Source organism: Schistocerca nitens, chromosome 7 (genome assembly GCF_023898315.1).
Source record: "Schistocerca nitens isolate TAMUIC-IGC-003100 chromosome 7, iqSchNite1.1, whole genome shotgun sequence".
NCBI lineage: Eukaryota > Metazoa > Arthropoda > Insecta > Orthoptera > Acrididae > Schistocerca > Schistocerca nitens.
Window position 1 is genome coordinate 323,358,244 of NC_064620.1, and position 13,722 is coordinate 323,371,965.

The 13,722-nt window shown below is 44.2% G+C and overlaps 1 protein-coding gene across 1 annotated transcript in view; it reads right to left on the minus strand.

Moving 5' to 3' along the window:
- Positions 1 to 5,725: 5,725 nt before the first annotated feature.
- LOC126195601 (probable basic-leucine zipper transcription factor K) overlaps positions 5,726 to 13,722 on the minus strand; it is a 778,093-nt gene continuing 770,096 nt past the window's right edge. The window contains exon 5 of the mRNA XM_049934227.1: positions 5,726 to 6,058. Coding sequence (XP_049790184.1) covers positions 5,726 to 6,058 — 333 coding nt within the window. The remainder of the gene's footprint in view (positions 6,059 to 13,722) is intronic.

Genomic DNA, 13,722 nt, shown 5'->3' on the forward strand with positions numbered 1-13,722 from the left:
GCTTTTTCTGATGTTAAATGATGAATTTGTAATTTTCTTATCTTTGCTACAACATCCCTCTTTTAAATTATACAAATCGGCACTTTTCGAATTAAACTTTGATTAAACATTGAAAATTTCAGTTTTGCTATAAATACTGTTTATTTTTATGTATCAGACTTGAGGATAACTATGTAGAAGGAAAATGGTCCGTCGGTTACGCGGCGCTTTATATACCCTCACTCAGTTTCTAGACGGTTCACCGCTTTCGGTCTGTATGGGAATCTAGTAAGACACTGATCCAATACGTAAACACAGTAATCGATATAACATTCGATATGTATGAAACACGCGTAACGTTCAGATAACCCAGGTACGATCTAACTGACCAAGGGTACTACGAAAACTTCCGCAGTCTATACTCTACGGTAGACTATGGTAGTTTTACAACTCTTTTGCAGCTTCGCCACGCTTGGGAAGATCTTCCAGGACTGGTGTACAGGCAGAGGTTAATTCGCTTTATTTTCTCATCTGAGCAAAGGTGTGGTCGACTGGGGTCACTACCAGCCTCATTTGGTGTAGTCCTCTATCTGTCATTTCCATCTGCGTTTCCTCGTGCAGTTATTAGTCAGTCAGTTAGACGTTCCTTAGATTATTTCAACCACTGCTTATCGGAATGATGTGGAACGAGTCAGTTTACAATGTATGTAGTCGTTAGTTTTGAAAGTTTACCGTCTTACCTCCTTGCCTAGGGACGCCAGATGAAAGTTGATGTCGTCAAGCCCTGAATCAAAATTGCGCAACGGATAACTGGTGAGAGGAGCTTGAGAGCGCTGCCTAGAGAGCGTGCACTGTCTGTACGATACTAGGCAAGGGGCTGCAGGGCTCACACGCTGATGTGTGGGTCCCTGCATTCTATAGCTTTTATTTTAAATAAATTCCTTTAACTTGACTTCTTTGTGATTTTTAAGGTATGTTAAAGATTGATGACAGTTGATTTCCTATTTATTTTAAACATTATCACTCGACTTTACAGCGATAGCAGCAATTGTTTCAGTTTACAGATATTACAATTTTACAACTTACAGCTCGGGTATATTATGTAATAATCTGCACGCACATTTCTACGGGTAAGACGGAATTGCGTTGGCCAAATGTATACCACCAAAGTCTCCCAATATTTTACATAGGACATCCACTATGTGAGGAGGATAACGGGCAAACTGGGGACCAGATACTTTAACACAGGGGGTCAAATTTCCGGAATTAAACGAGCACCTTACACAATCCGAAGCTGGAAATAAAAGAATTAGTAGAAATATTCAAATACCTCTCTTCCATGCGTGAACATTGAGACAGACGCACTGAGGGCACGTCTGCTCACTTACCCGTCTTCTGTAACCCTCCTTGAATATGGCGGGCATCCGGAGGTCTTCCTGGGCCCCGGTGGAGAGGGTGGTCGAACCACTTGGCCGTGACCAACCTCTCCACCCCAAATCTTGTGACACTGGAAAGTCTTCGACTTTTACCTGCCTGTGCTGTCTCTCTGATCCCCTAGCCAGGAGTAAGGTTGGCACTACTATACTACGGAACTACTTCCCAACAAAGATTTGGCCACGCTTTACGGAAAGGTGTGAGGAGGATTAGGAAAGTTTATGTGCAGATTCACATCCACGAACAAGAAATGCATAATACACGACACATATAAATACGTATTATGAAGCCTGACACATTTCTTTCCACCCGTCCACATGGGTTCTGTTGCACCCGCGGCCGGCCGCGTCGTGTAATAAAATTGGCTGCGGAGCCGCCTCTGTTTCTATTTCCCGGTGCGAGCGAGCAGCGAAACCTGCTGCTTATAGAGCGGAAACTGCTGTACCGTTTTAGTTTTAACACTAATGACTGCGTTATTATTTGAGTCCTACTCATGCAAATACACTTAAAAATGAGCTTGTTTCTGGCTACCAGTTTTTAGGTATGTATTCTTTATTGGAATAGAATGAGTTGTCCAGGAGAAATGATGTTAAATTAGATTTAAAACTTGCTTTGTTATCTGTCAGACAATTTATGTTATAGCGTAAATTACCAACAAGTCTTGTTATTGCACATTGAACCCCTTTCTGAGCCACTGACAGTTTTAATAATGGATAATAAAGTTCATTTTTCTCTCTAGAGTTATATGTATGGATATCACTGTCTTTTCAGACTGTGATGGATTATTTGTGGCAAATTTCATTACTAGTATGCGTATTGTGACAGTGTAGTTAAAATGCCTAGCTCCTTGAAGAGGAACCTAGTGGGTGCTTATAATTAATGTGCAGCTACTCATGGAGGTCCAGTGCGGGCTATAATTATTGTATGGCAGCGAAACCTAATATATATGCTATTGTATTAACGCACACCTGATTTACTGTGGAAAAAATTAGTTGCAATTTTGGCTACCAGTTGCAAATCTGGCGCTATACAGCATCTCGTCGACGTTTCCGGTGCTCATAGTTAAACTGTGAAAGCTGCTGTTAATAACAAAGTAAACATTGCCCCTTTCTCACTTGTTTGACCTTTTCTGCCCACTTCCAATACCTATTCCATTACTTATTTAAATATTTCTATACATCTTCCTTGTTTTCAAAGCGCCAGATTTGAATCAGAGGTGGCGAAAATTATAACTAATTTTTTTCAGCGTAAATCGACTCCGCATTAACAAATTAGAATATCAACCAAGTATCGTTTCGATACGATAATTACGGGCCACACTGGACCTCTGTGAGTAGTTGCATTTTAATTATAACCTCTCGACACATAACGTCTGTGGGCGAACACCACATATTATCATCACTGCTCGCTTTTGTGCAATCAGTACTTTCTAAGTGATGAGTTACTCCAGAAAATTTAAAGAGAGGCTGTCTGTCCAAGTTAATGCCTGTAGTGCTTGTGACCAAGGGCAATAACACGCTACAAATTAAACTGCCCAGGTAACAAGGAACAACTGCATGTTTATTACGTTTAATCAACAGCATACAAGAACATAACTTATTTGGTCGTGTGTCGTCCTGCCTGGTCCAGGCTGCAAAGCCAGTCACTGACGACTTCACTGGAATGTTCTTACACTGATGAGCTACAGAAGAGTGTGGTCGGCGGTGAGCAGTAGCGTTCTCGAGGATGGACAAAGTCTGAATTGTATGAGGTCAAGTTGAGCGGTGAGCAATAGCGTGTTCGAGGAAAGACGACATCAGCCGGCCGGCGGGACCGAGCCGTTCTAGGCGCTACAGTCTGGAACCGCGCGACCCCTACGGTCGCAGGTTCGAATCCTGCTTCGGGCATGGATGTGTGTGATGTCCTTAGGTTTAAGTAGTTCTAAGTTCTAGGCGACTGATGACCTCAGACGTTAAGTCCCATAGGGCTCAGAGCCATTTGAACCATTTGAAGGACGACATCCGTGAACGCTCTTGTGAAACACTACTTGATTCGGTGATAATAACTCCGACTGATGAGGTACTATGCGCAGCTGGCATAAGTCCGAAGTGTGGACTGGCTGCCGAGTGGTTGGACGGTGACCTAAATACTCGCCCTACGGTAGGATACTGGCTCGGCACTATAGAAGCATGCGACTCGCGGAAGGGAGGTAGTGCCGCGATGGTAGCGCTGTTTGTGGCGATGCTTACGCCTATAGTGGTGAGGCTGACGCTATGAGCTGTTGTATCAGCTGCTAGAGGTTCGTTTGGAAAGAATCCGGCGTGTTTGTGTCGATTTTGGATTGTTTGCGTTCGATATCCAGAGGTAACATCGTCAGCTGTCTGGAGCTTCGGCAACCCGCAATACACCACTGTATGGTTGGCGGCTGTGTCGCAGACGTTAGGCTGGGGATACAGAAATGTTCAGGTATTTGACCTTGGGATACCGAAGAAAGTCGTGGTTATGTATTGTATTTGTAACCCGAGTATTGGCCTTAATTTGAGGAAGAAATTTCTGAGAATGTATCTTTGGAGCACAGCATTGTATGGTAGTGACTGTGGAAGAGTCGATGCGTTTGAATGTGGTGTTATAGAAGGGTGTTGAAAATTAGGTGGACTGGGAAGACAAGGAGTGAGGGGATTCTCCACAGAATCGACGATGAGAGAAGCATTAGGAAAAACAGATAAGAAGAAGGAACATAATGATAGGACATGTGTTAAGATATCAGGGAATAGCTTCCATGGTTCTAGCGGGAGTTGTAAATGATAAAACCTGTAGTGAGAGAGAGGATTACAGCCCGTAAACAGTTGAGGATGTAGGGTGCAAGTGTTACTCTGACATTTTGGGGTAGCGTAGGGGAGACATTCGTCGCAAAATGCATCACCAATCAGAAGGTTGACGAAAAATAATTCTATCGGTCTGAAGGATCATTTAATAAAACTCTCGGATGTAAATTATATACCCTTTCCGCCTCTTCCCTTGATGATTAATTACGGACAATTGCAGTGACTCAAAGTCTTCTCGTTTACTGTTAATTGTCTACTTATCATTGAACCACTTTCTTCGCTTCCTCGAAATAAGAGAAACAGTTGCTCGTAATTGGAGCTACATGGCACTCGTGTTTCCTGCCAAAGTGTCTCCTGCAACAAATGGATCGCTGTCTTCTGTCTGACAGCTGCTCGCCCAAAGGCCCCCGTACACGAGCAAACAGTTTGTCAAACTTTGCTATGTTTGCCCGACATTTGACCATTTACGGAGATATTTGACGTGTTTATCAAGCACATATCTCATCTGACGTGAATGCGAGATATTTTGATTGATGGAAAGTTTGACAAGATGGTGGACGTTATTTGTCTGTTGTTTCGCCACATGTGTTTAGTGAAAAATTTCCTGGACCAGAGTTTGTTTACTACTTTTTTAAACACAGTGCCAGAGTCAATATTAGAAATGCTTTATCTGCATTTGTATTGATTTCCACTAGCGTTAAAATACAGCATATTGGCGCACGAAAAGCGTCTCCTTCAAAAGTAAGGTTAAATTGACAAACTTTGTTGGTACGTTTCCAGGCTTGTTTGACACATTCGTAGCTAGATAGCAGCGAATTTAACAAACAAACCTTCTCTTTTACCAGGACATTAATAGGTTACTAAAGGTTTCATTGTCTATTGAAACAAAGATGGCGTATACATCGGGTTCTCAGAATAATATTGGGCGGCGCAAGAAAAACAGGCCCCGAGTAGAGACTGCTCGCCAATTACGCACGAATTGTTGCCCGCCACTAGCAGGTACAACAACAAACAGAAAAACATGTGATAACTAGGTAATAAAGAAATAAAAAGTAAACTAATGCAAAGGTCTACATTTAAGTAGTCGCAACAGCTTCGAAACAGTACATGACAATTGGCTGGCGACAATGAAGTCTAGTACTCGGAGCCAGTTTTTCTTGCGCCACGCTGTATTTCCTTTAGCAGATTTTCATGGGTAAACCTCTCTCTCATTTTAAGCCATTCCCTGTATAAGCGTCTTATTTTCTTCTTCTTTTGAACACAATCCCAAAGTAATTTGTCAGAACAGCTTTGTCTACATATGGCCATTCTCAATAATGTCAAAATACTCATGAACAACAAGTAAGGTTAAGCTGGCGAACTTACTTTGTTTGCCTATGGGCTTGTTTGACAAATCTGCAGCTAGACAAGGTGAATTTGACAAACAAGCTTGCTCGTATACGGAGACTTCAACAGAGCGTTCCCCAGCTCCCTGTTTGACTGGACCTTTAAATGACGACGCATCGCACTCACCTGGCGAAGAATGCCGCCGCGGCGGACGCCTGCGAGGAGTTGCACGTGTACACGCTGGCACCACCTGACGCCTCCAGCGACGGCCGCCTCCTCTGCCCGCGCGACGACTGCTCCTCGCCGGCAGCCACCATCTGCACGTTGTCGTGGTGCTGGCGCCGGTTGTTGTTATTGTTGTTATTGTTGGACGTATTGTTGTTGCCGTTGGCGGTGGCGTGCCTGGCGCCGTTGGTGGCGGCGGCGGTGGCCGGCTGTTGTCCGTGGTGGTGCGGCCGGCCGCCGCCAGGAGCGCGCCGGTAGTCGCCCAGGGAACGCACCGCCTCTGCGTCCACCTGCCGGACAAAACCACTCCCAGCATCTCCTCTCGACAATCTAGCGTCATTACTGGAAGTGTAAGGCGGACAAAGCAGGAAGACTTGAGGACTGGCTGGCTACTGTGGTAAGTAGTTGCGGGAATGTGAAACTTGATGTGGGCATGTAGACAGATGGAAGTTTTCGTAGCAATGAAGAGTTGGTCAAGTGTGCAAAATGTGTTTCTATAGAGGCTTACACTGAGGTGACAAAAGTCTGACCTCCTTTCGCCCAGCGTAGTGCAGCAACTCGATGTGGCATGGACTCAACAAGTCGAACGTACCCTGTAAATATATTGAGCTATGCTGCCTCGATAGTTGTCCATAATTGCGAAAATGTTGCCGGTGAAAGGTTTTGTGCACGAGCTAATCTCTCGATTGTGTCCCGTAAATGTTCGATGGGATCTGTGTAAGCCGGTCTGGCTGGCCATATCATTCCAGAATGTTCTTCAACCAATCGCGAACAGTTGTGGCTCGGTGGCGTGGCGCGTTTTCATCCATAAAAATTCCATCGTTGAATGGCTGCAGATGGTCTCCAAGTAGACGAACATAACCATTTCCAGCCAATGACCGCTTCAGCTTGATCAGAGGATCAGTCCATTCCATGCAAAAACAGCCCACACATGGGGCCACCACCAGCTTGCACAGTCCCTCATTGACAACTAGCCTTCTTGAGGTCCGCGCCACTCTCGAACCCTATCATCAGCTCTTACCCACTGGAATCGGGACTCATCTGACGAGGCCACGGTTTTCCAGTCGTCTAGGACCCAACCGATATGGTCATGAGCCCAGTTGCAGACACGAGTCCCCAGTAGATTCCGTGTTTCTTGACTTCCGCAAGGCGTTCGATACAGTTCCCCACAGTCGTTTAATGAACAAAGTAAGAGCGTATGGATTATCAGACCAATTGTGTGATTGGATTGAAAAGTTCCTAGATAACAGAACGCAGCATGTCATTCTCAATGGAGAGAAGTCTTCCGAAGTAAGAGTGATTTCAGGTGTGCAGCAGGGGAGTGTCGTAGGACCGTTGCTATTCACAATATACATAAATGACCTTGTGGATAACATCGGAAGTTCACTGAGGCTTTTTGCGGATGATGCTGTAGTATATTGAAAGGTTGTAACAATGGAAAATTGTACTGAAATGCAGGAGGATCTGCAGCGAATTGACGCATGGTGCAGGAAATGGCAATTGAATCTCAATGTAGACAAGTGTAATGTGCTGCGAATACATAGAAAGATCCCTTATCATTTAACTACAATATAGCACGTCAGCAACTGGAAGCAGTTAATTCCATAAATTATCTGGGAGTACGCATTGGGAGTGATTTAAAATGGAATGATCATATACAGTTGATCGTCGGTAAAGCAGATGCCAGACTGAGATTCATTGGAAGAATCCTAAGGAAATGCAATCCGAAAGCAAAGGAAGTAGGTTACAGTACGCTTGTTCGCCCACTGCTTGAATACTGCTCAGCAGTGTGGGATCTGTACAAGGTAGGGTTGATAGAAGAGATAGAGAAGATCCAACGGAGAGCAGCGCGCTTCGTTACAGGATCATTTAGTAATCGCGAAAGCGTTACGGAGATGATAGATAAATTCCAGTGGAAAAATCTGAAAGAGAGACGCTCAGTAGCTCGGTACAGGCTTTTGTTGAAGTTTCGAGAACATATCTTCACCGAGAAGTCAAGCAGTATATTGCTCCCTCCTACGTATATCTCGCGAAGAGACCAGAGAGATTAGAGCCCACACAGAGGCATACCGACAATCTTTCTTTCCACGAACAATACGAGACTGGAATAGAAGGGAGAACCGATAGAGGTACTCAAGGTACCCTCCGCCACACACCGTCAGGTGGCTTGCGGAGTATGGATGTAGATGTAGATGCTATTAGCAAAGGCATTCGCGTCGGTCCTCAGCTGCCATAGCCCGTTAACGCCACATTTTGCCTCATTCTCCTAACGGATACATTCGTCGTACGCCCCAAATTTATCTCTGCGGTTATTTCGCACAGTGTTGCTTGTCTGTTAGCATCGACAACTCCACGCAAACACCGCTGCTCTCGGTCATTAAGTGGAGGCTGTCGGCCACTGCGTTGTCTGTGGTGAATGGTAATGCCTGAAATTCAGTATCCTTGGTACACTTTTGACACTGTGGATCTCAGAATATCCCATGCGTCTAGCTCCAACTTCCTCTCTGTGTTCAGAGGTCCTTAATTCCCGTAGTCGGTCCTAATCACGTCGGAAACCTTATCACACGAATCAGCTGAGTACAAATGACAGCTTCGCCAATGCACTGCCCTTTTAAACCTTGTGCACGCATTACTTCTGCCATCTGTATATGTGCATATCGCTGTCACGTGACTTTTGTCACCTCATTGCATTTCAGAAATTGTACAAGTTTTGTTGAAGATCAAGGCATTTTCCGTCGAGAGTTTAATTTATCTCAACGTGGTCACGTGCCATCTTACAGCGCTAATGACCTTCGGGTGAGAAATGAAGCTACTAGTAGCACTAGTGAGAAAAGTGGTGGTAGTGTGAAAACAAGCTGTCCCGGTGTATCAGCTATTCAAATATGTTAGGGAATGGAGGAAGGTCACGTTCTCATCAACCGAAGATACTTCGACATTTTCGGGAAATAACTGAAAAGAGAGATCACTGAGCACGGTAACTTAAACCGTCGGTGGCCGGGGCTTCCTCATACAGGAACCAATGTACGGCGTCTGTAGTAACACAAAACGTACTGTAAACTATTAGGTTTTTGGTTCAATTCTTCCTGGAGTGATGCTCTGTGCCTGATCAAACAAAAGAGGGACAGATTTTGCGCTACTTGTTTAACTGTTGTCTATTAATGTTTCCCTGTCGACAACGTCCTGCGTTGGTTTTCTTTGGTTGTGAAGCGGCGCTAACTTCACCAAAAGGCTGTTATAAGTATCTACACTGCTAATATTTAGGGAATTTCCAGAGAGTAAAGACAGTTGTAATTATGGTCGCGTCATAATTTTACGGTGAACAGGGACGTGGGACTTTTGTGGAGGTATTGATCAATACCTGCCCACATCGTCTTTGGTCAGGTAAGCTGGAGACCACTCTCTTAATGATTAAGCTCCCATGATAGAGAAACGAAGAAAGGAAGGAAGGAGTTTAGGCTTCATGTTTCATCATTAGAGACAAGGGCAATATGAAGAAGGAATTCGGCCCACGTCTCTCAAAACAGCCTTCCACGCATTTATTTTATGCGGCATGTGAAACAACTGTACATATCTGAATTACTCGATGAGTATGCGATCCAGCTAGTTCCCAAACAGGACAAGGCCTTAAAGACACAGCAAACCATCAAAAATTTGTTAAATTTCACGAGTTTGTCAAATTATTTGACAGAATTCTGCTTCGTTCGACGTGTTTGTCACGCATGGCCTATGTTTATGTGTTTGAGAGAAATTTTTGTTGACGCAAGATTTGACAAGCAAGTCTGATCGTATATGCATGCGTTTGTCACATAACTGCCAGTTGCTGCCCGGGCTGTTATCAATAATACAGTAGCACAGTGCCTGCATGCATATCCGAAGTAACATCCTGTCGAACTTCACAGACACTGTCAATGTATTTCATGCCAAAACCAAGGCAAATTGACTATAAAAATAAACAAGTATCCCCCGCGCGGAAATACATAACTGTCCGAGCACTATGCGAAGCAGACACGGGGATTTATGGAGATTTGTGTCGCTTCTGGAATCTAGCTCTAGTAGCCGAAGTTATTAACGCGACCATTCATGTCAAGTGGGAAATCCGAGTTTACGTCCCAGTCCGGCACAAATTTTCATGTGTTTCGAGTATTGCTTTGTACAATGATTCGCAATTTGCGAACGCATTTCATGTCTTATCTGTAAGGTTGAGGTATCTGGCAACTGGAACAGACATCGAAAATTTAAAGATGAAATATGAAGCATGGCATCTAGTGCATCCCCATTAGTGCCAATATATTTTGCGACACGATATGCACAGCGTGACAGCTGCATCCAAAGTGAGGTTAAATGTAACAAACTTAGCTGGTACAGCTCCGAGCGTATTTGACGAATACGTAGATAGGAAAAATCTAATTTTACAAACAAGTTTGATCGCTTGCAGAGTGCTTTAAACTGTAAGAAAATATTGAAGAGGAGAAAAACAGCATAAAACAGAAAGAGATACCAATCCTCTTTTTGTATGTGAAAACGGCAATCGCGGATTAGACGCGCTACGTAAATGTCAACTTAAGAAAGGTTTCGTGCAAAATACGTTCTAAATACGTGGCAGTAAATGTTGAAAAACTTACCAGAAACATTTTAGGACGAACCATTGCCTACAGAGGTAAAAAAAAAGGTCCAAACTTCTCCCTTGTATGACCCTGAGCAACGACTTTATAATCAAGTGCCTTTCCTTTGCTCAAACGAAGGTCCGGAGATACACGATTTGTCTCAAAACACTTCATGTAGGTCTGGGAAAAGACCGTGGTATTCCACGAAAACTACCTGCGCGTTCCCTCTGCAAATTTTTGCGTTTTATAGATGCTGCCTAATTACAGTTTAGAAACGGTGTTTCAAACAGAGTTACAGCAGCTCTCGACCGTTGGCCGACACAGTTTACGAGTTCATCGCAACGCAGTCGTGAGAAAACAGCTACGCAACTGGAACCGCGTGACTATGTATCTTTCTGATCATTCGAACGGAGCGGTGCAGCTGCTTTTCACAGGCGTCCGAGTAGCTACTGGCGAATCTGGTAACGTCGCAGCTCCACCTCTTCACCCCTCCCCCCCTCCCCCATGGATCATACTCCCACCACCCTTTTGTAACCTCCCTCCCCTCTCGCCTCTCCTTACTTTGTACAAGGGAAGCCCGGGCGCGCAATCACAGAACCCGTGCCGACATCAAAGGTATCCCTCGCGTGGCGGGCTCTGATTTCGCTCATTGGCGGATTGTGTCCTTCGTTGTCAGATGAAATCGAACTTTTCCGGACGCTGTTCGGCTTCGGCGAGGAACAGTGCGGACGCGTGCACAGAGAGTTGTCACCGCCGCGTGAGCACATGCCTGAGTGTGTACGATCTGAAAAGCCGATGACTGTCGCTCGGCTAAGAGCATCGCGGACATAGAGATACGTACGCGTTGGATTAAAAACACAGCTCAAATCGTGTGATAGACAAAAGGCAACAGGACGAGACGTGGTGCTGGACCTCCACCGACAAGCTTCAGGACGTTGTTCCGTGGTATTTCCACAATATTTTGGTGTAAGGGACCCGTGAGGCCTGACAGCTCGTTGCAGAGTAATACTGTGTGATACATATGGCTACGTACCCTTCAAAGAAAGCTACGTGCCGTGAAGAGCGCGTGGGTGATCACGCAAGCACGAAAGCAAAGTAAGTAATCAACGGAAATTAAATGAGGTAATAGATTCGGGACCTTTTGATGAGCTATAAGTCGCTGCTGTTCCAAAATTTGGGTATTAATTTTATTTCGAAGTACTTAAAAATTCAGCGCGAATCATGGCGTTAAAGTATAAGGGGCGATCAAAAATTTTCTGTTCGAATGCCGTACAGTCCAGAATGGGCATGCCAACCAGGCAAAATCGCCTGATCAATGAGGCAATAATACCATCGACTCACCAAGCTTAAGATATATTCGTCTGGTAAAACACTGTGTTCTCCTGCGTGAAGATGTCCGTACTTGCCTGCTGCGCATCCTCGTCCAACAGAAATTGTCGAAGCTTCGAGGCCTTTCTAAAGGACCGAAAGCGTGATAATCGCACGAGGGAGAGATCAGGAGTACATGGCGGGAGCGCAAGTGTGTCCCTCTTGAGTTGGCGTAACTTCTGAGTTACGACATATACGACAATGGGGACGTAGGTTTTAATGAAGCAGCAGCACCCCTTGTCTCGCACCATTCCTCAACGGCGGTTTTCGACAGACATGCTGCCACATACACATTCTTCATTCTCTGACGGACGTCTACCGGTGTTTGTCCTTCGTCACACAAGAAAAGACTAAGAACTTTATAAAGGTAATTGCTTGCAGCTGCCAGATATTTGAAGTAAAGCATCTTGAGCTTTCAGCTGTACATGTGCAACCTCATTCCTCAATCACTCTTACTGTTACAAGATCATCATTAGCGGACTAGAAGTAACATGAAACGGAAAATATATGTAGTATACAGAGTCAAATGAAAAATGTAAATATTGTACACATGAAGCTGTAAAGTGAAAAAATCAAAACGACGTTAACACCAAACAGAGCATGATGACATGTTATATATAAATAAATGCTACGATGGAGTACATACTAACATTTGAATCATTATTTATGAAAACTATCGCACTTCTCAACATTCCGCGTTTTTAGATTTAAGATTTTCTGACGAACCACGTAGCAGAGTGATGATTAAGCTGAGCTCGATATTCAGCATTGGTTACATTCGCGGCTAATATTTAACCAACGATCGGATGTTAGTAAATCATTTTTTTCATTCAGCAAACAGATGGTAAGCATTTTTGTATTTTCTTAATATTGCCTGTTAACAAATTGAGTAAATTTAACTATATTACGTGTAGCAGATACTCCGTGTAGTATTAATTTATGCGAGGGTTTCTTGTAGCAATTATGAAGTATGTTAGATTGTTCGAGATTTTCACTGGGATCGATTTACTGGTTTGTATCATAAAATGTCTTTGGTGTTCCGGATGAGGCTTGCGCGAGCAGCGAGAGAGGGCGCGCGGGCAAAAGGAAGTGGATCTGCAGGCGCAGGAAGAGTTGGCGAGCGTTATGGCTGGCGAGTGGACGGCTTTGCTGAGGCTGCCGGGAGCAGAAGAGCGTGCGTGTGTGATGGGAGGCACGTGCTGAGACTTTCGCTAGTTCGGAGGAAGAAGACGGCACATCACGGGAGTCATCTTGTGCAGAATGACGGTGTGTCGCTGCTGCGACTCTTGAAGCTTTTCGTCATTGAAAACGAGGGGACTGGTTTCACCCGATGAAGTCATCTTGTTCTAGAACCTCATAGAACTGTGTTGTAAAGCTGATGCTGGCCAGAGTAGGCGTGCGGTTCTAGGCGCTACAGTCTGGAACCGAGGGACCGCTACGGTCGCAGGTTCGAATCCTGCCTCGAGCATGGATGTGTGTGATGTCCTTAGGTTAGTTAGGTTTACGTAGTTCTAAGTTCTAGGGGACTGATGACCTCTGAAGTTAAGTCGCATAGTGCTCAGAGCCATTTGAACTTTTTTTTTAAAGCTCGACCGGTCCAAGGGGTGGGTAGATCTTAAGTAATTTAGGTAAGGTTAGCCTATACGTGCTACTTTGATACAAGCTTGTCTTTTCCGTTATTGTAACATCTCTCTGAGTGCTGTTATATAGTACAATGGAATTATTCTTGTTTGAGGACTGTGTGTATTGGTAACGTGTAATAATTGCTGGAAATAGTGGAGAGCTCTCAGATTAATATGCAAGTAACTATTCTTGGAAAACTGAATTTTATAAATTACATTTTTTTGATTAACTAACTGTAAATGATCGCGTGAGAAATTAAGCTAATCATTTTGTGCGTGACCTTTTATTAAATTAATTGTTATTAAGTGCTCTCGTAAATGCTTTTGGTAGACTGATTTAACTTGTGGAAATTTAATGGC